Source organism: Plodia interpunctella, chromosome 7 (genome assembly GCF_027563975.2).
Source record: "Plodia interpunctella isolate USDA-ARS_2022_Savannah chromosome 7, ilPloInte3.2, whole genome shotgun sequence".
Classification (NCBI taxonomy): Eukaryota; Metazoa; Arthropoda; class Insecta; order Lepidoptera; family Pyralidae; genus Plodia; species Plodia interpunctella.
In genome coordinates, this window is record NC_071300.1 from 9,015,433 (window position 1) to 9,043,368 (window position 27,936).

Genomic DNA, 27,936 nt, shown 5'->3' on the forward strand with positions numbered 1-27,936 from the left:
ACATACCATTACCACGCATATATATGCGTGGCAATGGCATGTATATAATCAGCTTTGAGAACATCAAGCCAGCAGTTTTTGGGTTTGATTAGATGACTCCGACTAACATATCAAGATATGACGTTGCAGGCAGTTTATGGGCTGCAGTAACTCTATTTCTGCTTAGTTCATACCAGTACATAAAGTTATAATATCGAGTGTCGGTTGATCTTGCAATAGTCAGTAATAGTCGCGATGCTAATAATATTCGAGGTTCGATATTATTGTATTAAGTCCCTTATGAAGGGGTTGAAGGTTAATTTTCAGAAAAATCTGTAACACGTATTCATTACTTCGTTGTAATAACCAAAATCCAATCCAAATTTTCAAGTCACTAACTTCAACGGTGTAGAACTGTCATATTTACAGTTTTTCACCCCCTTCGTAGTAGAATTTCCAAAAATCCTCTCTTAGTGCTCACCTACATGCCAAATTTCAGTTTCCCGCCCAGCAGTTTCGGGTGTATGTTGTCTGTCAGTCAGTCAGTCACTTAGTAACGGAAGAGTATCTGTACTGATACTGAGTATCAATACTGATAAAAACATTTTGTTTATATTCTGTTTACACATTTCTACAAAATTTTAAAGTAAATCGGCTCCGTGGATTGTTATTTTAATTTTCCTACAGGACCCCACGCATTTTCCGGGATGAAATGTCTATAGGATGTTAACCCGTGATTCCGAGGAATTTTTGATTCATAATTAGTTTTTCAAATATCCTACGGGAACTTGACCATTTACCGGGATGAAATGTATCTAATTTTCCTACAGGACCCTCCTCGTTTTCCGGGATGAAATGTATAAGATTCTGAAGCATTTTTGATTCATAATTTGTTTTTCAATTATCCTACGGGAACCTGACCGTTTACCGGGATGAAATGTATCTAAGATGTTAACCCGGTATATAAGGTACATACCAAATTTCAAGCAAATCGGTCCAGTAGATTTCGAGTGATGCGCGTTCAGACAGACAGACAGACAGACAAAAAATTCCAAAACTATATTTTCGTCATCTATATCATTACCTACTTAGTTAATATTCCATGAATAATTAAAAATATATATCCAATGTACAAATTTGGCCTTTGTTCAATTTTATTATATATTGATGATGTTCATAAGTGAGCTCCAATTTATCTGACACCAGAATAGTATACTCGATAGAAGTGAACATTGCGGTATTTAAAATTGAAAAAGAGAAGTACTTTAGAAAAAAGAAAACTTTATTGACAAAAATAAGTTGCCTCAGGACTTAATTCGTATATCTATAATATATTTACAATCGTCAACAGTAATCGGGGTTAATAACTTCTCCAATGGGGTGCATCTTACATCGGCAGCTCACGGGAATCCTTCTGGCCTTCACACTTTCTAATCTAGTCCCGTCCAGGCTGAGCACCAAGAAGCGGTAGTTTGTATACGATTGGCAGCAATATGCTTTGTAATTTAACGCCTCGAGTTGGCTCACGTTGACGTACGCTCTGTTTCGCGTAATTTCACCTTTATTTCTGAAAGTAAATGTAGGGAAACAATTAAAAATCGAACAAATAAATAATAAATATGTATGGACAAATCACACAGATCGATTTAGCTACGAAGTAAGTTCGGAACTTGTGTGATGAGTGTACTAACTCAACTGTACTATATTGTATAACTTGTACTTAGATAATCAACCAAGACCCAGGTCAATCTGAAAAAAATCTATCTTGATCTGACGAGGGATCGAACCCGGGACCTCCAGTGTAGCAGTCCGGCATGATAACCATTTTACCATTAGGCCACGGAGGTCGTCGAGATTGAAAATCTATTTAAATATTAGCCTTTTTTCTTGTGGCAAATAGGAGGGCATACAGTGAAGAATATACATATAGTTCCTTACGGAAATCAATAAAGTAAATAACATTATAATACTCACTTGCACCACGCTAGATGGATAATTTGCTTGAAGCGAGTTGCCTGAACCACGTATCTAACGTTATTGTGTAGATCTATGACCTGATATATAGGTATAGTGTTATTCTGGAAAACGAAAGGCTATAAGTATTTATCAAACATAATCTATCTATATACATATATATATATACTTACAGAAAGAAAAAGAAATATGGGGTGTCGTTATGGGACTAATACAAGCCATTTTTTTTTTTCTTAAATTTTTGTATACATGAACTTAGTTTGAAGTATGGAAAACGTCACAGGGTACCTTTCATGCCGGAAAAAATACTGTTCCCGTGGGAAATTTACGCGGGCGAAGCCGCGGGCATTAGTTAATACTGTATAACTAATACTATAACCTGATGAGCTAACTCATTAGCAACAGTTAGTAATATTTAAATGGATTTGTTATACTGTCTATCCGGGACGGTGCTCTTGACCACTGAGCTATCGGGACCATGCCAGTTCGGCTGAATTAATTCATCTCTTCCCGTCTCACGCCGACATACAGCATTTTCATTAGAGAGTAGTAGGTACTGTTAACTAATCAACATACCCCACAAGCAAGAAATTATGTTTTTTTTAGTAGGTAGTCTTAAGAATCTTAACATAATTTCTTGCTTATTAAGAAATTATGTTTTTATTTTGAAAATACTCAAGCATCTATTTAAATGGATTTGTTATACATGCGTCACACATGCTTTTTAACTTATTTTTGAAAATAATAATGAGATGAAAAAAAATGTTATTGTTAGTTATTGTTCAATTTTTTTTCAAATGTACTGACTAGTAGAGATTGCGTTTAACATTAAGTCTGTCCTATATACTGGAGGTACCTAAATAAGGTAATCAGTACTGGCCTATACTGTATGGTACCTAAATATGATAGTATTGTAACGCCACGCATTATGACCTCTTTAGTCATATCGCGTGCGCGCTTTCATTCTAAATTCAAAATTTTAAATTATTGTTCCATTTGATATTTTTAAATCACATTTTGACTCATTCATTACCATAATGATATCGGCACGTACCACAGTACGGTATAATAATAATAATAAATTTATTATTATTTAATAAAATATATATATAATAAAATATCTTAAATTATTTATAGACCCTTGAAGTGTTACTTATTAATTATATTATTATACAACTGTCTGCCTTTGCCTATCAACCCTACCTGAGATTACCCTACCACCTAACAGTATAAAGTAAACTCACGGCAGGCCTGGATGTTTCACAAGGATCCACTATGGAATGCGAAGTCTGGCGATGCTCTGGAATGTCGCCGTCAATTTGTGTAAGATTCTGGAAAAAAAGACAGCATGATCTATCTATATCAGCATTAATATTAATTGATTAATAACAACGTATAGTTTTGTAATTCTGTTTCAAATTAAAGACTTCTATGAACAGTTAGAAGCTCCATAAAAACTTTATATAATTTAGAATAAAATCCTCCGCCGTGAATGTCTTTCAATGTCGCGATTAACTCAAAACTACTTTATGGATTTTCATGAGGTTTTCACCAATAGATGGTGTGATTCCTGAGGAAGATTTAGGTATAATATAATTTATGTTTTACTCGAGCGAAATAAATCTAATCCAAACATGTGCACGTGTGCGGGTTTCCCCACGACATGTTCTTTCACAGGAAGCAAGTGGTGGTGTATAAAAATGCGTGATGAAGATTATTAATCTAAGAATCCTAATTAATATGGTACTAAGGATTAGAATCCAGGGCCATTCGATCAATGACGGGTGTCTCGAGTACTGCACCACAAATTTTCAAGGATAGTGGAAAGGGGTTGAAATGATGATGAAGCCAGTGATACTTACAGCCTTGTTCACCAGGTCCTCGATCAGCTGTGCGGGATAATTTCCTCTCTCAAAACAGAAGGTTTTGCTGGCGCATTTTGGATGCATTTTCACTGAAAAAATAAATAACTTTAAGTTACAAATAGGTACGGTTACACTATTGATAAAAATGCTTTGCTTAAAATACTAACTTACCACTTTTAAAATTACGCGGTGAGCAACAGGAGAGTGCAATTATTATCCCCAAAATCTAAAAAAGAAATTAATTAGGTTATTATACTTCGCTATGCTAATCAGGTATTAAAACAGACAAAACTGTGGAAATTACTCGAATGTTTATCATAATCAATACTCTCTCTACTGGGAAGCTGTCAGGATAACTGAGCGTTATCCTGACAGCTTCCCAGCCACTGAGGTTCGGAGCTCAAGGTCTTTCTTCCTACATTTTCGTCTCTACATCAGAATATCGTCGGTATCCCTAGTTGTCAGACCATCATACTCAAGACTTCATAATCATGATCAACGACATCATAATCAAGACTTGTAAAGTTGACGATTCATTGATTTAATATTATTCATTTTGACTAAATCTTATTACAAGTTTCTTGTAAGTGAACTTTTTTATTAAAATATATTAAAAAATTAGGGGCTTTTTTGAGCTATCTGACTCGAATATTGTAAATAATTTATATTGTAAAGTATTCTATAAGCAATATCATCGAATTGGGTTACAAGCTAACGCCTGTAAAGACAAATGTAAGATGGAAATAAAATTAATAAAAGTTTCGCAAATAAAATAAAAAATCAAACTTACGTAAAACAATACGGCGGCGTTCGGCGACATTTTGCAGATTAGAATCAAATATGGTCACAAAATTGGAACAATTAAATTTATTACCAAAAAGTAATATAAAATTTAATTATTGTAGTAGTATAATGAACGGGATACCCGCTTTGTGAATACTGCCAATTGTTATATTTCGCGCCATTTATATACTGATAGATGAATTGGTAATTTACGCTGACGTATATTTTGATACAATACTTACGCAATTATTTGTCCACATGAGGATATCCAGCGGGAATAATTATTATCAGTGACATCACAAATACTGAAAAATTACGTAATTTGAGAACATAAAGTCCCAATGTTACTAAGTAGCCAAATAGGTATTTGGAGGACCAGGTTTCGGGGAATTGAAAGGAAGAAGAGGTCCAGGAGACCGAGGAAGAGTTATGCAAGCCAACTGAAAGAGAAGGCAGGTGTTGTGTCGTATCGAGACATTATAAGCAAAGCCGAGGATAGAGAGGCGTGGCGTATACTCCAACGACAAGAGCATAGCTCTTAATTAAGAAGAAGAGGGTTCGAATCCCAAAGTAAAAATTATGAATAAAATAATAAAAAACAGTAAAATAAAAATTAGGAGATCATGTGTGGAGTGGCAAAGTTGTCGGGAGGATCCATGCGTTTTTATCAGTCAAATAGGCGTTAATTGTGTAATACGATTTATTCATTAAATTTTTCTTAACATAAGTTTTAAAATTTTTCATTGGCAGATTAATAGCCTCTGCAGGGAGTTTATTGAATAATTTTACACTTTGACCCACGAAAGACCGCCGAACCTTTTTAAGTCTGAATCTGTTCATACAAAGTTTTTGCTTATTTCTAGTGTTTACACTATTTACTTCGTTTAATTTTTTATATAAATGTAAATTTGATTTGACAAAAATAAGCACACCAAAGATATACTGACATACAACAGTGAGGATGTTAATTGATTTGAAGAGTTCTTGAAGAGAATCTCGAGGTTTTAACTCATAAAGAAAACGGATAGCTCTTTTCTGTAATACAAAAATTTTTCCTATCTCAGCCGCATTACCCCAAACTAATAGTCCCTAGGACATAATGCTATGAAAGTAGCTGAAATACACAAGTCTAGCTGTATCTATGTTCGTACACTGTCTGATCCTTCTCACTGCAATAGCTGCCGTACTAAGTTTTTTGGCCGTGATTTGAATATGTTTACCCGCTTTAATTTGTCATCCACAGTGATGCCCAGGAATTTAGTACTATGTACCCATTTACCATGTTAAAGGTATAACATTGTGCGAGTTATTTAAGACAGAGAATTTAATACATTTTGTCTTCTCTGCATTTAGTCGCATACACACTAGTGAACTAAACTGTCCACCAGTGTGCAGGGTTTCCTCACGATGTTTTCCTTTACCGGAAGCAAGTGTTGGTCTATGAAAACTAAATAGTATATATGAGTCAGATTGGTATACGAAATCATATGGCACGAGTAGGATTCGAACCTGAGACCTTTCGATCCACAGGCGGGAGTTTTAACCATTACACCACCACCGCTTCATGATTCGCTTGTTAAGGACTAGATGTTGCCCGGGGCTTCGCTCCCGTGGGAATTTTGAAATAAAATATAGCTTATAGCAATCTTGTATAATGTACTATTCTAATGGTGAAATAATTTTTGAAATCGGTTCGGTAGTTTCAGAGATTACCCGCCTCAAACATACATACTCACAAACTCACAAACGCTTATACCTCTTTATAATAATAGTATAGATTAGGGTTAGGTGTTCTAATTTTCAAAGTCAATTTTACCCTATATTAGCTACTATTTGGGTCTAGTCAAAAAGTTTTTTGTTTGCCTAAATGTCACGTTTGATACTAGCTTTAATAACAGTCAGAGCGATCTTGTTACATTCAATTCTTGACATAAAAATCATGTCCTCCTCTTGTTCTCAACCAGTTTTGCGACCCAAGAGCGAATAACAACCTAGGGTGCACCAGTCAACTTTAACGTTGACGTTGACCTGAGTGCTTACGTTTAGTCAAAATGTGCGTTTTTCGACGTTTTTTCTTTGATTATTCTGCGCAGGTTAAAGTTAACGTCAAAGTTGACTTATGCAACGCACCCTATTCCCTCGATTGCAAAGAATGGAGACACAATGCATGAACAATTGTTTTACTGTAGCCGATGGTTACCGACTTCGCTATAGTTAACTTGTTACTATTAGGTATGAAACGACTGAACAACTCGGGAACGTAATGGCGTACGTCAACTCGTGAACGAATTCTGATGCGCGGTTGGTCCGAAGAATTACGCTATTGTAAGATGTATCTTCTTGGTAATCTGGCAGGTACAGTCACGTGCATTAATATGTAGACACATCTATTTATATTTACGGTTATAATCGTCTAAAATTAAATTCAGTTTTATACATCAATATACGTGACTATATTATTAGCTCTACGCATTTCTCGACCATATGTTTAGTATGGGCTGGAAACATTGTCAACCATTGTGAGTTTACAACAGTCCCTACTGTTGTTAGGCTCAAGTCGACTAATTAATTCTGGGAAAACTGATAAGCAACCACAGCGTTCCTAAAGGAGTTTGAAATCAGTCATGACAAACACGTATACCATATGTGATAGCATATTTACTCGAATAACACATTCTTATGTCTGGCTGTCTGTTCGCGATAAACTCAAAAACTACTGCACGGATTTTCATGCGGTTTTCCCCAATAGATAGAGTGATTCCCGAGGAAGGTTTAGGGGTATAATTTATTATGTTTTTACCCGAGCGAAGCCGGGACGGGCCGCTAGTAGTGTCAGATAAAATACTTGGCTGAAAAAAAAATAACAATGTCATACGTAAGCTTTGCCGCGCAAATTTTATTAAATGAGACCACAGACGTATATTACGAGTATAACCTCAAATGAGAACAATTTGCTCTCATTACATAAGAATATAAAAGAAGATTTTGTTTGTTCTAAAAATATAGAAACAAAACATGCCTTTTACTAAACATTCTACCTATTCTTTGGCCCAATTCAGACTAAATACAAATTATACTAGCTAGATATATTTAGTTGTCCGGACCCTTTTTATCGTGAAATTCCCAAGGAAATCACGTCGGGCGCTATAAGGCGCCATATTAGAATGTTAGGTTCTAATTTGTAATATATGTAAGGATGTTTGTCACTGAAAATCACATATAATTTTCTAGATGAATTTCCATGAAATTTTGTACAAGGATGGAATATCACGTGGTTGTTTCTATCATGAAACTCCGACGATGTACGGACTTATTTGCATTTATTAGGTAGTATTAGGACATATGAAATTGGCGTTTGTTATAGGAGGAACAAAAAGTCGAATATTTTTAATATAATATCTTTATTTAATCAAAGTAAGAACCATTATTATCTATGCACTTTTGCCATCCCAGGTAGTTCATTGATCCCTTTACTAAAAAAACCATTCGGATGGGAATCAATAAAATCTTTGAAGGCGGTTTGGACTGCCCTATCGGAGTTGAGGTCCAGCCATTGCGATGAGCGTTTCCGATTATCGTAGAGAATCCACTTTTCATCATAGGTAATGATTTGATTTAAAAACCCTTCATTATTGTGCCGGTTAAGTAATGTAACGCAGCAAACGCGTTTGCCGGTTTGCTTCACTCAATTCGTGAAGGTACCTTTCAAGTTTCTTAATCTTCCCAATTTGCTTCAAGTGACACGGACGTGGTTTGCGATGGATCCGCTTCCACAATAGCCTTCAATTCTTCATTATCAACTAGGGTCTCCGGCCGTCTACGGGGCTTGTTCTGCAGGTCGAAATTTCCGGAACGAAAACGTTGGAACCAAAAATGCACTGTGTTTTCTTTTGCGACACGACCGCCATACATATCATTAAGCCTTCGAGCCGTTTCCGCAGCACTGCTGCCACGGTGGAACTCGTACTCGTTTATAACGCGATATTTCAAGTTTTCCATTTTGTAAACTGAGTGACGCAAACAGAAAAATCAGAAAAAAAAGACGGTTATCGAACCACAAATACATGTGTAAATAGCTGTATAAATTTGAATTTGGAATTCCTAACCAAAGAGCAGAAATTTGTGATTAAAGTGGCTAGTACAACAAAACGCCTATTTTATATGTAAGGACCTAATATTTAAATGCATTTAATTTGTACTTAATTAATAAAATATGTAGGTACCATCTAAGTACGATCAGGTATTGTACCAAGCGTTCAGTTTTGAGAGAAAAGGTGAATAAATAAAAACAATGTTAATATCAGAGTTTTATTAGCATTAGGTACTTAGCATCTATGGTTCTTTATACAAATGTTGTATTATTTTCAGCCAGATACATTTCTGAATTCAATTTCTCTTTAGCTTTTTTTTTATTCTTTAGGAACATCCCTAACGGTGCATTTGCAATTAATATTGACCTCTATCGGGATAAGTTTGATTTCCTTACTAGTATGGTCGTAAGCATAAATGTCGATTTTCCCTTTTTGCGTCTCACATGTAGCATTGTAAATATTATCTTGCAGCAGTAAATTCTGAAAGCACTGGCTACCTTCATGGCTTGAAAAAAAAAATTGTTATCTTAAAAAATATCCTATTTCAGATTGACTTTAATCTTTGATGTTTGTTTATCTATGTTTCTTCTTCTTTTACTCCTTAACAAATTAAATTTGAAATGGGGTCGACGCTTGATGTAATTTCCTTCCACTTATTATAAATACGTTTGTTCATATAATTATCCTACTAATATTATAAAAAATGCGAAAGTTTGTGAGCATATATGGGTGTGTGTATGTTTGTTACTCTTTCACGCAAAATCTACTTGACAGATTCTTATGAAATTTAGAATATACCCTGGAATAACACTTATTTATAAAATAGGATAATTAAATTGATTACTGTGTATGGTACAATTTAATAAACACTAATGAGAGACCGCGGCGGTGTACAAAACGCTCGTGAAATTCACCCAACCCCATTTGTCTAAAGAGAAACATAAAAACAAAAAAATATAACTGTTTCTTTTTTTGAAATAAGTAAAAGTTATATTCTTTTTTTGGTAACTGGCACTTGCGGCAGCATGACAGATATAAAATGTACCTATATATCATATAATAGAACATAGTATTGGTTTTCTAATTTATATATACATACCATGTACCTATTAACTCACCTGCATCTAACATTTCTTATATTTTGTGTCAAATACCGTGATTGTACCACAGGGTACCACTTATCGCCTTTTACGAAGAAAGGTGGTTCCAACTGGAATTAAGTGGATTAGAAAGGAAATACATCCTTACATATTATAAAAATAAGTTCGCGCATGTCTGAATGAATGCGATAAATTAAAAAATTATTGAAAGGTTACAATAGCATTCCCAAAGAGACTTGACGTCAGGCAGTCGGCCGATTGTAAAAGTATAGCCAAATCTTCAAAATTTTATTTTGTTGATTTTCTACGCGAACCCCGGGCTTCGGTGCTTCACAGCTCCGAATGTAACCGGAAACACGGGAAGATAAGAGAGAGCGAAGTATGCGTTTTTTATTTTACTTTTCACTATCGAGTCTATTCGCAGTGAAATATGCAGCGTACCAATCACATTGCGGTGTGGTTGTCGTTGCGTCAAAATGGCGCACTGTGATTGGTTAGTTACATCTCACTGCACCGCACACTCGTTAGTGAGATGTGAATAGCAAAGTCGCACAACGCACACAAAACTTCATTTCAATAAAGTATTGTATTCGACAATAAAAATTAAATTAAGAGTAACATAGAATTTACCGTAACGTATGTCTTGCAGTTTACTTCATCATTGCTATCGTTGTTCAATAGCTCCAATTCTTCCTCGTCTTCATCGTAATCATCATATGAATTACTAAAAACGGGATTCTGAAAATACATATGCTATTCGTGTTAATCCATACTTAGGTACTATCTATCCATGCTAATATTTATAAATGTGAAAGTGTGTTTGTTTGTTCTTTTCTCATGTTGAAACGAAGCATTGAATTGAGGTTACTTTTGTTGCGGGGATAGAGAGCTGGAGAGTGATATAGGCTATGTTTTGTCACAAGCGGAGTCGCGGGCCAGCAATAAATGTATAGGGTTCAGACAGATTGATCCCACCGAAAACATTTTCATGTAAAAGTGTTGCCAAGACGAGTATAATATGCTTCACTAACTCTAAACTTTAGTCAAAATGTATGAAAAAGTGATCAGTTCTAGATCAGCCAAGTTAAACCTAAACTCACGTAATTTATGGAATGTTTTGTCAATAATAACTATTTTATAACACTGCATAATATGAATATTCATTTTCCTTCTTGATCTGACCAAATATTAGGATCTTGTTTAATTCCAAAGACTGTTCCAAAGGTTGTTCCAAAGCTGTATAAAATGTATTTTGTTTTTAAATTAATTTTTCGGCTACGAAGTCTGTCATGTGTGACACACACATGACAGACTTCGTAGTCAAAAAATTTTATCAAAATAAAAAAAAAATCTACTTTGTGTTGCCAGCAACATACTGCGGGCCAGGCCAGCAAGCTCAACTTACAATAACACATAACAAGCTAAATTATAAGCTCTATACAATGCACAGAACATGTCCTCATTTGCAAATTATGAGTAAAATAAGTAAATAATAATTAAGCAGTGGTCGTTCCAAAATGCCAGTAGATTGTAGCTTTTTGAGAAATCACTTTGTAATATAAAAGTGTGACGTGAAAAAAAAAACCTGTGAAGGTCTAATTTCTGAACAAATGTTTCGATTTGATTTGACATTAACCATGAAGCCGTAGAGGTCGATAATAATTATTTTTTCAACTGAAAAGTATTTAGTAGGTATATATTAGATGTTTGTCGTAATAGACAATTGACAAAATCATTTATTCAGAAATTTGGCAAAATTTGGCCTTCACAGGCACTTTATCACATATTCTAAATGAAATAATATTTACCAAAGCTACAAACTACTAGCATTTATTTTCATTGTTTAAGAATAAACTAGCTGCGCCCCGGGGCTTCGCCTGCGTTGGAATTTCGTGATAAAAAGTACCCTATATGTTATTCCATGTTATATTCTACCCGTGTATGAAATTACATAAAAATCTGTCCAATAGATTTTGCGTGAAAGAGTAACGAACGTACACATATACACATACTAATATTATGATACTTACATTTTGCAGAATCTCATCTATCTCCTCTTGTGGATAGTTCAAATGTTTTTGACGGTTTTGGAAGCATATTGTATCATCAGCACATTCAGAAGGTACTGAAAATTGGCTTTGCGCATCTAAAAAATTACAACAAAGATTACATATATAAGAAATATCTGTGATACTCGAAAAATAAAATATGGTTATATATATATATATATATATATATCATAGATAAATGAAATATCTATGATACTCGATACTCAATTTTTTATTTGCATTCTTAATGTACCTAAGAGTAACAGATCTTTCTTATATATAATAGTGACAATTAAGGACCCTTATACGGGCGCAGCAATCGAACAGGGGCTGACTTGTCCATAATTACTATACTTATATATTTATTCAATTTCTTTTAGTAAATCAATTACTTTTTTATTGATTTAGTTTTTATTATTATTTGTTAATAACTATATTTTATTTCGTTTACAAGGATATCCATTTATTAATTTTTATTTAATTATATATACTGAATCACGTTTTTGATTGTGGCATTTTATTCCACTCTAAAATAGGACTTAGGATATCATACGAGATGACTAATAATGGTATATATTAATGGTAATTATAATAATGGTAAGCCGATCTGGCATGATAGGGACCAACACTGTTCAAATGAGTTTCTTTCGGCATTTCTTCTCAGCAGTGGTCGTTCCGAAATGCCAGTAGTTTGTAGCTTGTGAGAAATAACTACAAATATAAAAATTGACGAGAAAAAGTGCCTGTGAAGGTCTAATTTCTGAATAAATGATTTGAATTTGAATTTAAAACTAAGAGACAGCCTGGTCAGCTGATATGCAGCTGGAATGCAGGCTATAGAACCTGCGTTCCCAAGGATGATTGTTGTCAGCAGACGGGCGATTGTAAATTCATAGAATCTTTATATAAATTGTAAGGTTAGTCTCATTATGTTGAGTTCAGGATTGACGGTGACACAGTACGTTGTCGTGAAAGTCATGTCAGATGCCTTTAATAACATCTGTTAACATCATTACATATAACACAAATTGATAGGAAGAGAGAGAGAGAGAGAAAAAATACCACAATGGTCTTCTCAAGTCGATCGATATTCTTCAACCGACTTTCAAAGGAGGAAGTGCTACGTGTTGCTGTCTTATAATAATAAAAATGCAATAGTAAAATATCTTACCGGTTACTCTCAATAACTGTAGTGCAGAGGATGCGATCTAAAAAAATTATTGTAAAAACATACAATACGTTTTACATAATATTTTTATTGAAATAGGCACTTTAAAAATCAAGTCTAATCAAATCATTTATATAATTAATATTAGTTAGTTTGTATATATAACTAATATTATAAATACAAGTAACTATCCTAACTTATAAATTCGAAACGAAGTTCCGTTTGTTTATTTGTGTCCTCTTCACGCATTTACTGCTCAACCAATTTTCTTGAAATTTTGCAGTTACATAGTTCAGAGTAAGGATAAGGAAATAGACCTTTTATTCTGGAAAGAACCACGGGCAATAGCTAGTGAAAATATATAAATATACGTACCAAGACGCAGGCAATAGACTTCAAATCCATTTCAAGTTTTTTACATTGTTATAACTATGTGTTTTGTTTAATTTACTAACTTTTCAGTTCAGTTCCATATAATACAGGAAATATATGTATAAACATCAATGTCCAAGCTTTGTAACTCAAATGACGACACGCTGGATTGTCAGTAACTATTAATAGCTATGTGTTATCCTTATTCATAAAAAAAATGTATCAACAAGATATTTATGATGCTAATATTATATTTGAAATTTATGGTTTATTAGATTGCCCACCGCTTCGCCCGCGTGAATACGGAAAAAAATTACACTATTTCTTTCTATTACCACACTCGAAATAGAATAACAAAATTCTAATTTAAATCGGACACTTTTTAACACTCGACGACAGACAGGGGGCAGTTATAGGTTTAATGCGTCTGTGTATCTCTATGTCTGTCCGAGGCTTCGTAGCAGACAAACGGCTCAACCAATTTTGATCTAATTGTTCTAATTTTTCAAAACGCTACAAACGATTGAAATGTCATGCAAAATGGATATAGGTAAATTACTGCTAGCTGTAGGTACTTATAGTACGCACCAGCAAAGTTGATACAGAATATTTCCGATAAATCCCTTACCGAAACACTACCTTATGCAGAAACTAATATTTTTATCGTGTAGTTTACCACAGCTTTTGATAATTGTATACAATTGTGACTAATATTTTGTGGTTTTTAAAGCCACGTAATTAATCGGACACTTCTATCAGCCAGAATATTCTACCCACATAACTTAATTAATGTTACTTACATACAAATTTGTGACAGTCACACGACACCATAAATACCTGATCCCAGTTGTTATTATCGTTCTTTTAAAAGAACGCTGCACAAAATAACGACACAAAATTGTGTTCAACTATTTTATTTAATACGTACCTCATTAGATATATATCGCATCGCAAGAGATACTCAGATTTCAAGACATTCATTAATAAAGATATTATTAATAAAATCACGTCGTGTTAGCGGTAAAATAGTGGCCATTACGGTTTGTAAAAACCGTAATGGACCACCAGTAGGCTAGATGGTGAAACAAATGCGTCACTGGTTAAAATACAATTATTTTATATCTCACCTTTCATGAATGCTCAATGAGCTCTTTGCAATCAGTTTCTGCTTACTAATCACTTTCTGTTTCTTACATGGGGCTCTTGTTAAAATTAAGGTAAGTAGTAATATAATTTTTAGATAACATTTTGGCAAAGAAGGAGGTTGACATGATATTGTGAAAATGTACACAACGTCCCGCCATTGGGCATACGAAATTAATCAAAATAACATATAGGTGAATGTAGATAGGTACATGCATTAACTAATTATATTATGTGTATGTGTATATATAGGTATTACAATTAATATATATTAATGTCAAACTGATTGAATTAAAAATAACGTAAAATTGATAAAAAATAATGATTTTTTAAAATTGTATGTGCAAAAGTATTTACAGGGGTCTTACCATCATCTCTTAACGCGATCCACTTTACGACCTAAACTGAACTGCATCGCAAATTCGTACCATCGACTTAATTTTTAGTATGAATGCAATTCATTTTAGGTGCCTAAATTGAACTGAGTTGCTTTGGAATCGTTCTGTAAAAGTTGATGGTAGGCCTGCAGCTAGTTAATTTTGTCTATAAGAATTGCTTTTTACATTGTACAGTAAGGTAATTCAGTAACTTACGTCACCTCAGTTATTATAAAAATATATATAAAAAAAACTAACCTACATGAGATACAAAAATAAAATGTTAGCGGAACGCAAACGAATTTAAGTTAATTGTTAAATTCTCACTTAAATTGCACACAAGGTGTCACATTATATAATTATGTAGATAAAACCCTACAGTGCACTAAATAACAACATTTTGTAACAATAAACGTTACTTTCATTTTAAATTCAACCTAATTCATTTAAAAATAAGATTTGTTTTTAAATATCAATGATAAGTGACAATACACGCACTGTTTCCATAGCAAATTGTCACCATTAAATATTAAATTGTATGTTGTTTGACACATACTTACGCCATAAAACTATATGCAACGTCACATTTGTAATATCATTACAAGAATTCTGATGTGTGACATGAATTTTTACACAATTAAAACTTGGATTTGAAATTATTACCACAGAATCACGCTAGTGGCTGGAGAATACCGGCATTTGGTACTGCAATTAACTCAGACCGCGTCCCAAACTCTTTATCAGTCCGTAAGGAAGGCCTGTGCCCCAGTAGTGGGGATGTTTAAACGGCTGCTGATGATGATGAAGTCTAAAGGAAAATCGATATCTGAAGAGTTGACAACAATGTTGTGTATAGGAAATATAACTTTAGTATTGGAGGTATGGATTTATGCAAGAGCCATAAAATTGTAATTTCTGTTTAGTTGTAGTGCAGTTAACAATTTAGTTGACATAAGTAATGGAACTAGCTTTCACCATAACGAACGAATTATATAACTATATAAGTACTTAGCTACCTAGTCTTCATAGTCGTATTCCTTGTGGCTGAAGGTCGTGGTCATTACATGGAATGAAACACACACAACAACTTTCTTGGCACTATTAATGGAGTTGTTTGCCATTGTATTCTCCTTTTCACACACAAGTTAGTAATCAACCAGTGTGCAGGTTTCCTCAAGATGTGTTCCTTCAACGGAAGAAGGTGTTGGTCTATGAAAACTACTATACATGAGTCAGATTGGTATACAAACCATGGATTTAGTAAGTATTACGACGTAGTATAATTCCATGATACAATCTCATGTGGCCTGAGTAAGATTCGAACCTGGGACCTTTCGATTTGCATTACCTACACCTTAACTTAACCATTACACATTACATTAGTAGGATTATTTAAACATACGTTTAGAATTCGATAAATTTAAGTGAACCTCGGGTTTTGTGGCGCCAAAGAACGTGAATTAAATAGAAAGAGACACACACTCCCGTTCGACCAGTTCTTGTATTTGGGACCTTGATTTCAATTCCAATGAACCATATGGCGATAGCGGCATGTGGTCCCGCCTTAGAATAGCACCACTCCATATCCTCACCGTGGATGTCATACGAGGCGTTCCCAAAGAGGGTTAACTGCAGGCAGATGGCCAGTTTTAAAATAATAGACAATTTATTCAAGATTTGGGGCATCACAGCTCTGAATGTGCGAACGCTCGAATATGAGAGAGAGAGACAGGCCGATTCGAAAATGTCTTGATATCAACCCCCTGACGGCCCATTATAATGCCAGCTCCACACGGATGCCGACGCGAGTGCGTGAACATTGCGTAGTTAGTATGAGTGCTTTTATTTAGCTTCGGACGACCTCGGTGGCGCAGTGGCAAGGTTCTTGCCACTGAACCGAGAGGTCCCGGGTTCGATCCCCGGCCGGGTCATGATGGAAAATGACCTTTTTCTGATTGGCCCGGGTCTTGGATGTTTATCTATATATGTATTTGTTATAAAATGTAGTATCGTTGAGTTAGTATCCCATAACACAAGTCTCGAACTTACTTTGGGGCTAGCTCAATCTGTGTGATTTGTCCTAATATATTTATTTATTTATTTATTATTTACCGCAATAAAAAAACCAGCAATGTATACCGAATCAGCCAAAGTTTGGCAAACTGTTCTATGATAGTATGGAGCCGTTAAAATAGACTAGGATATCTCCCTATTTTGTTAAAAAGAGTGTCGAGGTTAATAACTATTTTATTTTTTTGCCTTTGGAACGTACAGTCAACAGCACATCAAGCATGAACCTCTATGGATGGCGCGGTAATAGCGGCGAGTTTGCAATGAATTTGGGTAGGTTGATATACTGTTGACTGTACACGATGTGACTGATACTGAATTTGTATGCATAAGTGATTCTGGCGCCAATGCATACGATGATGACTTGGAGCTTATATAACTGGGTCATGGCGAGACTAGAGTCCAATAAAATGCAACATCGTGAATGTAAGTCTCCTAAATATTGTTACAGGATTCCGTACATAAAAAACAAAAAAAAAACAACTAAAAATAGAATTAACTAGCTGCGCACCGGGTCTTCGCTTCGGGATATAAAGTACCATATGTGTAATTCCAGGTTATATTCTATCCGTGTACCAGATTTCCTAACAATCCGTCCAGTATATTTATAATATTGGTAGGATTAATTTAATAGTTTTCCTTAATAATGCTCCACATTTTGTTCATCTGGTAACACATGACGGACACGCAGACGGATGCCGGTTATATAATGTTGTTACTGCGAATATATCGTTGAGTAAACGACGTCTTTTCCTATCCGCATCCTGAGTCACATTGAAGAGTCACTTTTACGCCCTGGAACATAAAATCTATACAATTTAATATAACAACGCTGAAATGTTTGTATGTGTGTTTGTTTGAACGAGATAAATCTTCAGATTCGATTAAAAAAATATCTATCTATGTAATAAAGCAACATTTGTGGATTACATGTCGTCCAGAAACAGAAATCCTTTACAAAGCCTGATTTTTTTAAATATTCAGCTGTAATTTTCCGACTGCCTGTTGTTCACACCTCAACTCTGAAAACTCCTTAGGACTGCTGTTGTGTATAACACAAAATAAAGTGGGTGTTGCCTGTTAATTGTTTTTATAGACATGACCTGTGATAAGAGAATATCAAGTGGTTTTGTTCTGAGCGGGAACCATACTTGGAGCTCTTACGGCTGAAAAAATGATGAAATTACATCGTACAAAAAATTTTTTGACATCAAAACTGTGTACTTATTTGTAAACTATAGGATTTACAACATATAACATCTGCAGTTTCAACGCATAAACTTACGGTTTTCGTGTATTTTTTGGCACAAACACTCACTTTCCGTGTTCCCTTTTACCGTTTCTAAATCTCATAAATATTACTTTGTTAATGCATTATGTAATGCAGACACTTTGACATAGATGTGTTTGATGGTTTGTCATGTTCATGAAATGTGTTCATCAGTTTCTACCTGTCTCCACCTTTTCAACATGTAGAATTTATAATCTGTTTGACCTATGGTTGACTGATACTGTTAAAAAGCTTTTCCTTCTTGAAATTTTTGAGATTTTATTTTTTTAAACCTGTTTTTTTATACTACTAAGCAAGCAAACAGGCCCACATGATGGTAAGTGATCACCACAGCCTATCAACGCCTGTACCAATGGTTTCACAAGCGCGTTGCCTACTTTGTGGTCTAGGATCTTTTGCCACAGTGCCCTGTAATCACACCGTCTCTTTCACCCTTCAAACCGGAACACAACAATGCAAACACTGCTGTTTGGCGACAGATATAAAATGAGAGTGAGGTACCATACGACCTCTGGTACTAAGGTCTGCCTCAGGTAAAATCTTACTAAGGACTATTGCACTAGCAGTTCCATGTCAATCGAAGGACGTTTAAAAAGTTCAACTTTAAATTTTCGAAAGTCTTTCCGGCCAGGATTTTAAAAAGAATTTGTCAAATGCCTTCTAATTAAATGGGAAATCGTAAAAATACTTATTCCGGGAAGCCGGATGCTTTATGGATTCCTATTTTGAAATTTCAAATATATTTGATCATTTGACACTCTTGTATTAAGCAACCCAGGATATGATTGAAACTGGCTAGCCCAGCTCCGAAAGCGCGTTAATCTGAAGTTGAATTTATAAAAAATATACCTATATTAATTCGATTTTTTCTCTTAATTTGTTTATTAGATCATTTTATTTAAAGTCAATTTTTATTTTATTTTCTAAGTTCAGTATTAATAAGTGTAGAATATAAAATAAGCAGAATAATATTTCAATCAGGTATATACTTTTTCCCTTTGGCGGAAATAAGCATATGCACTTTATGTGTCCAGGAATATGTTAAGATACTATTCCTGATAAGATTTTATTGTTAATGATTGGAAATTCTCAGTACATACTTCAATCAGTCTATACGGTAGAACTGGGACAATAGGAAATAGAACTAAAATCTTTGTCAAAACTGACAAAATATAACGTTAAAAAAACCATTGTGAGATGAACTCCATGCCAAAGTAATATTGAATTATCGTCTAATCAGAACCATGAATATTAAATGCCTAAATAGGTATGTATGTTGGATGAAATAGAATTTGAATTAAATAATAATTTTGCGTGATTGAGTGACATAAGGACTAAATAATAAAAATACTTAATTTATAGATTTTCTTATTGCTTAGAGCCTATGTTACTCGGGAAAACGTAGAATATTAAACGATACACGCACATCTTTATCTGATTAGAGAAACTCACATAATATTGTGTGAACGCTGAAAACGAAACACCTATTTTTGTAAGGGCGTGTAAAAAGCCTGCTCCAAATCCTGTTCTTATTCCATATTCGACTATGATAACGAATATTCGATAATCAAACGATAATACACTATCGAAAGAGCGGGGATTCGAAGTTCAAATAAAAAGAAAAAGTGGCCGCGCGGCCAGTGAGAGTGACAGAGTCTTGGAAGACGTACGTACACGGCTGTAGAAAGCGGCGCGTCGAACGAATATTCGTATTCGGAAGCATCGATACGTAATAAAGCCAGTTTTTGGGAACTCGATAGTGTTTATCGATAACTGTGAAATCGAAAGTGACGTAGTGCTGTGTTGTGACTTTCCATTTGCCAGGATGAATATACGTAACGTGAAGGTGGGTTATGCTATGGTGGTTTACTGGTTATGTGATGGTGTGTGGTGGTGGCATGCGACAGTTTGGTAGGGGTTCGATTCTCAATAACTCCAAGTGTATTGATTTATTTTTAATTAAAATTGTGTAATAAGCAAGGAAGTCGGTTTCTCTGAATTTCATTAAATTAATTATTATTAATCGATTAGTATGTTTGCCTGTACGCTTGAGGTTAATAAATTTTAGTGTTAGGAAACTTTAAAGAACTGATTATAAATAGGTTTTGGTAGAGATATGAGGAATCCCCAACCAATCAGAAGTAGTAATCAATTTGCCTCTGTGTGACAATAAGCGGACTCTGAGCTCCGACGCCAACGACTGAGGAAGAAACTGGGAAAGCGCTCTGATGAGAGTGTGACAATAATGAGCAGGTAATATTATTTATTCGCAGTCACACCAACAAAAGTCCTACATAGTCTTGATGAATCTATAAAGATTGCCTTTTTGGAAATTTCTTTGGAAAGTTCCTTATTAAATTTCCAAAATATTCAAATTTCTTCCGGTGAACGAGTCATCCTCCCGATAGTTTCGTTTATTTATTCAAAACTTTGGCCATATCGAATTTAAGTACTCACTTCAAACACACAAGTGTTTATTACACAACTCGGCAGGTCAACAATCAAATAATAACATTAAACTAAGTTATAACTTCAATAAGTACCGACTTCGCTATTAAACTGACTCCCACTACACACAGGTCATATGCCGAGACATCTAGACCTAACTCACCCTATGTTCGTGTTTTGTCACTTTTATAACCTGTTTGGATTTTTATTGATTGTAATATTCAGAAGATTGATTGTAATATTCTAAATTTAATTTTATAAGGTTATAAAACATAATCAATATTTATTTTTTCTATCATTTAATGAAGGCAGATAGGTAATTTATGTGTAGAGAAAAATTTCACTTTCTTGCGCACATAGAATTTCTGCATACGCTAAGAAAATGTAAAAAAAAAGGTGTGAATTCACTAAACAAAGTAAACATTTACGCTATCATCAAACGTTTATATTCATGCGGGATAATGGTATATAATGAGGTATGCTTCATAAACTTAATTGGTGTACTAGTAGAATATAACCTGGAAACACACACAGGGTACTTTTTATCCCGAAATTCCCACGGGAGCGAAGCCCCGAGGCGTGGGACATAAAAATAGATATTATGTAATGTTTTACATGACTATGACAGTCTTCTATACTGGTTTGGGAGCGAATGAAATATATAAATAAATAAATATATTAGGACAAATCACACAGATTGAGTTAGCCCCAAAGTAAGTGCGAGACTTGTGTTATGGGATACTAACTCAACGATACTATAACAAACACAAATAAACATCCAAGACTCGGGCCAATCAGAAAAATATCGTTTTCCGACTGATTCATGCCCCGACCGGTGATCGAACCCGGGACCTCTAGGTTCAGAGGCAAGCACTTTGCCACTGCGCCACCGAGGTCGTCAAATGTGTATGTGTCGATTACTATTTACTAGAACAATATATGTATTTGTCATATTTTAAACTGTTTTTATTTTCAAGCTTTTTCCTTCTCAATCAAAATTCTGTGGTATACGTAGATGTTTTAATTTTATTTATGAATTACTATCTTATTCATTCATTTGTAAAAATGTTTCTCACAATAGGGTAATATTTTAGTGTCACCATGTCCGCATGTCTGTCTGCGGTTTCCCTATATGTAGTTTAGCGGCTAAGCATAGAAAGCTGTTATCTCATGGATATGAAAGATAATTTCCTGTTCAAATTTTCTCAATATCAAAATAATGTATTTTTGTCTTTATGTCCCAATGGTATTTGTGTTTTAAATAAAATGTTTTGGTGAAGACATTGTTTAACAAAAGTTGAAATTTACATTTTTAATTGTAAGTATAACTAGTATTTGCTCGCATATTTCCCGTTCTAATAGGAATTTAGGATTTTGTTTTCTTTGTTCTTCCCCGCACTCTCTAAGGAACTTACATATGAAAATTTTGCTTTCTATGTGTCATAGTTTCGGCTCAATTACGTCTTTGAAGAAAATATTGCGGTGAAGTTCGAGCCGCTTCTTCATCACCTGCGCTTTGAAAGTTGGCAGTAAATAAATAGTAAAGTAAATAAATTTTTGACCTTCAATCAGTGATGAATGTTCAAAAATGGAAATGAAGATTTATGATTTTGTTTAAATTATCTGTCAGTCAGCTACGGAAAAAATAAATTGTGGTCGTCCAAATTAAAAGGCACCTTATAGCGGCTGGCATTTAGGTCGTTGCCGTTATTCCGATACAAAACAACGGCAATAATGACGTAAGTACTGGGCGCCACAAGGTGTCTTTTGATTTGGACGACCACAACACTTACCAGAGTCATATCAAATTGGCACCCATATGTCTTAATTTGCCGCTCAAGCAAATAAACCTTCTTTCCCGACTTATAATCAATGATCGCATATTGCCAGCGATTAGGAAAGCTATGCAATAGTATAATTACAGGCAATGGGTGATAATTCACACTAATGCTCAACACCATAGCAAATAACTGTTTCTTAATCAGTTAAGACATTTTTAAAACATACACTCGAATGTTTTAAATATGGCGAGATGTTTTATGGTCTATATCCAGAATTTCGCGTTTAGGTACATTTTATGTTAATCGTATACGATCGACACTATATCATACCGTGTCCAGAATAATATATAATGTCGATCCGGGCTCCAAAGCATCGTAGCCTGGGTCTGTATTCCATTTATTTTCTTTCCACTTCGCATAGTCTTCGGCATCGAATACTCTCTTTGGAGTACACTGTAACATAATTTGTGCCATCTTATACCTTGCACTACACAGTTACTGCAATAAAGGTATTTGAGTTCTGAGTTTGGAGTTCTATGAAAAAAAAGTAACCAAATCTATGACCCTCCTTTCTTGGAAGCAGTCGTGGACACGTGCTTAATGCCGTCAGCCTGTGATCGAAAGGTCCCAGGTTCGAATTCTACTCGTGCTTTACGAGTTTGTATACCATTCTGACTCATATATCGTAGACCACCACTGGCTTCCAGTGAATAAAAACATCGTGAGGAAACCTGCACACTGGTTGACAGTTTAAAAGTCATGTCAGATGCCTTTAGGCGACTTGAACAAAGACTGCACAATTAAAAACACACTCGAAAAGAAAGAAGAAATAAGTTGGTTATAAAGGGATCGTTAAGAGGGACGGTTCAGTTTTAACCAGCTTTATAAATTATAATAACAAACCTAATGATCTTATTCTGTGACAAATCCCACAATCCACATGACACACCATATCAAAATGACTGTTGTTACGCATTCGTTCCACTACATTCGGCTAAGTAACGGTCGCATCTTGTTACGTGGTTACGTGATTTTACGTGATTATCGTCTGGTATCCGTCTGTACGTTACGGCTACCGCTAGATAGCAAACATGAAGTCAGTTAAAACATTAGTGATTTTATCACTTTTTCCTGTCACTTTATCCTATTAATTTAGAGTCAGCTCTCCTAGTCAACACGCCGGTATAAGTCGGTTTGCCATAATAGTTCGTTTATCATCACAATTTTGTTTAAGATTTTTTTTAACCTTCTAATGACATGTCCCACTGCTGGGCAAAGGTCTCCCTTTTTTTCCACCTATTTCTGTCCAAGGCAAAGTCTGGCCATTCTTTTAAATTCGTTCATGGTCTACGTCTAGCTCCCCGGCCTTCAGGTACCCAAAAATTGTTTGAGATGTGATAAGGTAATGACCGGTGGTGTGAGGTTCCGCCCTAGAATAAGACCAGGGTGGTCGGTTAAAGGTCTCAGACGAATTTTTTTTGTGCTGACCCCGTGTTTCGATGGCGTCGGTCGTCACAGCGCAGAATGCACTTCGCTCCCGTGGGAATTTCAGGATAACAAGTACCCAAATTTCATAACAATCCGTTCAGTAGATTTTGCGAGGGTGACAAACATACATGTGGGATAGAAATTGGTATAAAACGGAACGCAGCGGATGTAAGAAAGGGAGGCATGAGAGAGAGAGCGAGAAAAAAGAAAAATGGCGATTTTGTCTGAAAATAAACAGTCCCACATACATACACAAATACATCCTCACAAATTTTCGCATTTATAATAATTAGTAGGATATATATTTGAATATTTATGTAAGTATATATTTTGCACCTAGATAGTACCTACATTATATTATCTATGTCCCAAATTTTTACTGTTAACTAATACTTTTATCACTTAGTCTGCCTATTGTAGGTACTTTTATAGATTGTATTTCTGTGCGCTGAAGTATAAATAAATAAATAAAACTAGAGAGAGAGAGAGAGAGAGAGAGAGAGAGAGAGAGAGAGAGAGAGAAGTTACTGTAAGATGAACAGAACATTTCGTCGAACTTGTTAAAACTAAATGGCGTTGCTTTGTGAGATTTCAATTAATATTTTTTTCGCAGTTATGCTCACTGCATTAATGTTTATTTTATACTAGATGTTACCCGGGGCTTCGCTCCTGGGGGAATTTTGAGATAAAATATAGCCTATAGCAATCTTGGATAATCTACCTTTCTATTGGTGAAAGAATTTTTAAAATCGGTTCGGTAGCTTCAGAGATTATACGCCTCAAATATACAAATTCACAAACGCTTACCTCTTCCTAACAATAGTACTTATAGATATAGATTTTGCATTATACCATAATACTTGTACGGTTAGAGAATGCAGTTTTGACGTTTTTATTTTTGTATGTAACGTTAATTTTTAGATTTATAGCCCAACAGTTGTAAATCACGACTGTATAGTTATAAAACTTTTAAAACAGAAACAAGTTCCTAATTCTTGGTTGTTCACTCAAAAAAGATGTAAAACTCCTTAAAAAATAAGACAATAAATTAACACTTAAGACAAATATGTGTTACTTAACACATCAGTAGGGTAACCACACTAAGCACAGGTAAACGACACTGGTTACACAATACATTGAAAGTGAGCTCGTTGTGCTTTCTGAACCGGGGAGGTAAACATATGTATTAGTTTTATGTATCACCATACCCGATACTCGCAGGAAAGTGGGCACACCCTATGTTCTGTCCTCGGTCAACTTGCGATTACGTCAAATTGTGTCTAGTAGAAAATGGGAAGTAATGGTTAATGATATTTCAAAAAAAAAAATCTCTCATCTGAGCATATTCCTGGTTGCTTCCGTAGTCGCTGATCGTCCGAGCGACGAGCTACATTCCTAGTTATCAGATTTTAAAAACGTCATTGCACTTTTTTTCTTATAATATATATATATATACAACATTATGTTACTCTTTCTATGAATTATAATTATTCTTTCGATGACATTTGGTATACGGTCAGACTATAACCGCGCTCGATTCTCACGCAATTGAAATTAATTTCACCAGTTTTTTCCTTTTTTTTTTTAATGTTAAAAACAGTTTCGGGATTTACGAATAATCACAATCGAAAGAGTTCAATTCAACGCATAAATCGAGCGAATTGTTTGTAATTTCAAGTTTTGATAGCATGAGAATCGGCCCCTTGAAATAGAACATAGCGTAATTTTTATCTCGAGAATCCTACTGGCGTGAAGCTGAAGTAATAATAGGCTTTTATTTTCAAAATATGGGATCAGGAAATAGTATGAAGGAAACAGTGCGTAATTGTTCATATACGTCTACTATGGTTCTCATATTGGTTATGTTATCCTCTTATACAAGTAGTCTGGTAATTAAGTAAATGATAATGAAGATTGCTATTAAAATAATAACAGGTTTCAGGTGCTGAATCGTATCAGTAGATATTTAAGGCAATTTTCTTGTTATCCAATAAATACATTACATGCATCATTAGTTTCGATGTAACAATGGAACTGGTTACTTATATGAATAAGAAGAATGTCTAGCGGTCATTCATCCATACAAAAAGAAAAAACGTTTTTTACCACTAAATGTCATCGCGCCTCTAAGCAATATGTATATGTGTAATTTAGTATGTTATTAATACCCTTATAAAGAGTTTATAGGATTTCTTTTTTTTTTTTAAATTTACCACAGTCTAAAAATTGACATCTGAATTTTTATATTATCATAATTTCGTCAAAGTTAGCCGTTTGTGTCATAAAAACAAACTATTTTAAAAAACGTGAACTACAAGCCTAGAATGTAATTTGCTGAAACGATTGACACCAAAATCAGAGAGATTTGTCAATTAATTAGTAAAAAAATTTTTTGACTCTCGAAACGCAAATTTGATCAAAAACATAAAAACCTACCAATCAAGTTCAAAGTCTCGCACTGTCGCACTATCGGGGTTAGTCGCCAGCGTAGACATGATAGCATAAATACCCATTTCATAAAAATTGGATCGCTAGACTCTAGAGTCTTAAGTATCTATTTCTAACACTTCACCTTATGTTTTCGTAGTTAAAACAGTCAACTTAAATATGATAAATTATCAGCAATGGATACTATAGTATACCACATATATAGGTATAGTAGGTAGAGGTACCTACGTGCCATGTCGGACCAGACCAATAAGTTTTAGACTTGCTAAAAAAACTAATTAAATTATGCCATTCTCTTCATGAACTAGAGTTAAATTCCATTCTCATTACATACATTTTCATACAAACAACAATCACGGGGATATTTATACCTTCCTTTAGAATAAAGCAAAATTAAAATAATAATAAATTTAAAAGTCAACAATCACGGGGATATTTATACCTTCGTTTAGAATAAAGCAAAATTAAAATAATAATAAATTAAAAAGTCAACAATCACGGGGATATTTATACCTTCCTTTAGAATAAAGCAAAATTCAAATTAATAATAAATTTAAAAGTGAAAGACGAATGCATAAATCAAAATAGCCTTGCACTCATTATATTATATAATCAGTTCACTTCTTGGTTCTAGTTTTATTTACTATCGTTGACCCAAAATGCGCTTTTCAAATCATCTTCATCGCATCTTGGCATACTTTCAAATTTTAATGGACGATATTAGGTAACCATTTACACTGTAGTATACGGAAATGTATTGGATTGTTATTAAATTTAGATTCGTTGTGTAAGTTGGTTCGTACTTGGTTTTATTATGGCGTATAGGCAGACGAAGCTTTGGAAAACCAGTTGCTATTGAACCGACGATATTATGAAGTCGGCATGGACAACTAGGAATGCAGACGACCGAGCGAAGTGGAGACGAAAAAGTAGGAAAGCGGACAGTAAGCGCCGACTATTTGCGACCTGAAGAATGCATCATGTTGTTTTTGTAGGTATTGTGGGTTGTGTGCGAACCCTACATACTATACCTACCTACCTACAATACTTACTTTCCCGTCCCGCAAAAAATCTGCGTGGCTCGGCTATTTTTAGCGTGAGATATGCGCGTCAACTGTTATCTTAATCTTCATATTTAGATCCGGTGTGACAAATTATCACACGCGTCTCCATTTAATACGCCTTTCAGGGCATGACACAACGTAAGACAATTAAAAAATTAAACGCATTCCATGCGTCAACTTTTGAAGCTTTCACAGTTTCTTGGAACAATTAATTAACCTAGTTTTTTTTTTGCATGGAAAATTATTGCATCGTCATATTCTTCCTATTAGATAAAAATGTTGTTTTATTAAGAGATAAATTAATTAATTAAAAATAACTAATAAATACTTATAAATTTAAAATATCTAAAGAATAATATATATTTAAATATTTTTAATTTATAAATATTGATTAGTTATTTTTATCATAGTATTTACTTTAAATTAAGATAAATTTGTGTGTATAT

General features: G+C 34.5%; 3 protein-coding genes across 6 annotated transcripts in view; 1 reads left to right on the plus strand and 2 right to left on the minus strand.

The window, feature by feature from the left end:
• Positions 1–1,243: 1,243 nt before the first annotated feature.
• On the minus strand, positions 1,244–4,772 carry LOC128671243 (uncharacterized). The gene is made up of 6 exons (XM_053747568.2): positions 4,609–4,772; positions 3,990–4,044; positions 3,816–3,907; positions 3,198–3,284; positions 1,954–2,057; positions 1,244–1,546 (listed from the first exon to the last, which is right to left on the minus strand). Exons 1-6 carry the CDS (start codon positions 4,636–4,638, stop codon positions 1,324–1,326), a joined length of 591 nt encoding a protein of 196 aa, XP_053603543.1. The 5' UTR covers positions 4,639–4,772; the 3' UTR covers positions 1,244–1,323.
• A 4,123-nt stretch (positions 4,773–8,895) lies between these two features.
• LOC128671516 (uncharacterized) lies at positions 8,896–13,901 on the minus strand. 2 transcript variants are annotated; one of them, XM_053748026.2, is made up of 6 exons: positions 13,384–13,758; positions 13,012–13,048; positions 11,823–11,938; positions 10,423–10,530; positions 9,811–9,902; positions 8,896–9,197 (listed from the first exon to the last, which is right to left on the minus strand). In XM_053748026.2, the coding sequence occupies exons 1-6, from the start codon at positions 13,411–13,413 to the stop codon at positions 9,011–9,013; spliced, it is 570 nt and encodes a 189-aa protein (XP_053604001.1). In that variant the 5' UTR covers positions 13,414–13,758; the 3' UTR covers positions 8,896–9,010. The 2 variants fall into 2 exon arrangements, with proteins under 2 accessions (XP_053604001.1, XP_053604002.1); XM_053748027.2 differs by having other exon boundaries at positions 9,036–9,172; positions 13,384–13,901.
• A 6,018-nt stretch (positions 13,902–19,919) lies between these two features.
• Positions 19,920–27,936, plus strand: part of LOC128671362 (uncharacterized protein) — a 29,639-nt gene continuing 21,622 nt past the window's right edge. For all 3 annotated transcript variants that reach the window (XM_053747787.1, XM_053747786.1, XM_053747788.1), the window contains exon 1: positions 19,920–20,107. In XM_053747787.1, coding sequence (XP_053603762.1) covers positions 20,087–20,107 — 21 coding nt within the window. In that variant the 5' untranslated portion in view covers positions 19,920–20,086. The remainder of the gene's footprint in view (positions 20,108–27,936) is intronic.

What these genes read in the sequence shown, in the direction of transcription:
- LOC128671243 (XM_053747568.2), bottom strand. Translation starts at nt 4,638, where the DNA reads ATGTCGCCGAACGCCGCCGTATTGTTTTAC. An exon ending in ACCGCGTAATTTTAAAAGTG is followed by an intron (nt 3,908 to 3,989) that starts GTAAGTTAGTAT and finishes TTATTTTTTCAG; the next exon opens with TGAAAATGCATCCAAAATGC. An exon ending in GTGAAACATCCAGGCCTGCC is followed by an intron (nt 2,058 to 3,197) that starts GTGAGTTTACTT and finishes TTCGTTTTCCAG; the next exon opens with AATAACACTATACCTATATA.
- LOC128671516 (XM_053748026.2), bottom strand. Translation starts at nt 13,413, where the DNA reads ATGGATTTGAAGTCTATTGCCTGCGTCTTG. An exon ending in AGTCTATTGCCTGCGTCTTG is followed by an intron (nt 13,049 to 13,383) that starts GTACGTATATTT and finishes TAATTTTTTTAG; the next exon opens with ATCGCATCCTCTGCACTACA. An exon ending in ATAAGAAATGTTAGATGCAG is followed by an intron (nt 9,198 to 9,810) that starts GTGAGTTAATAG and finishes TTTTTTTTCAAG; the next exon opens with CCATGAAGGTAGCCAGTGCT.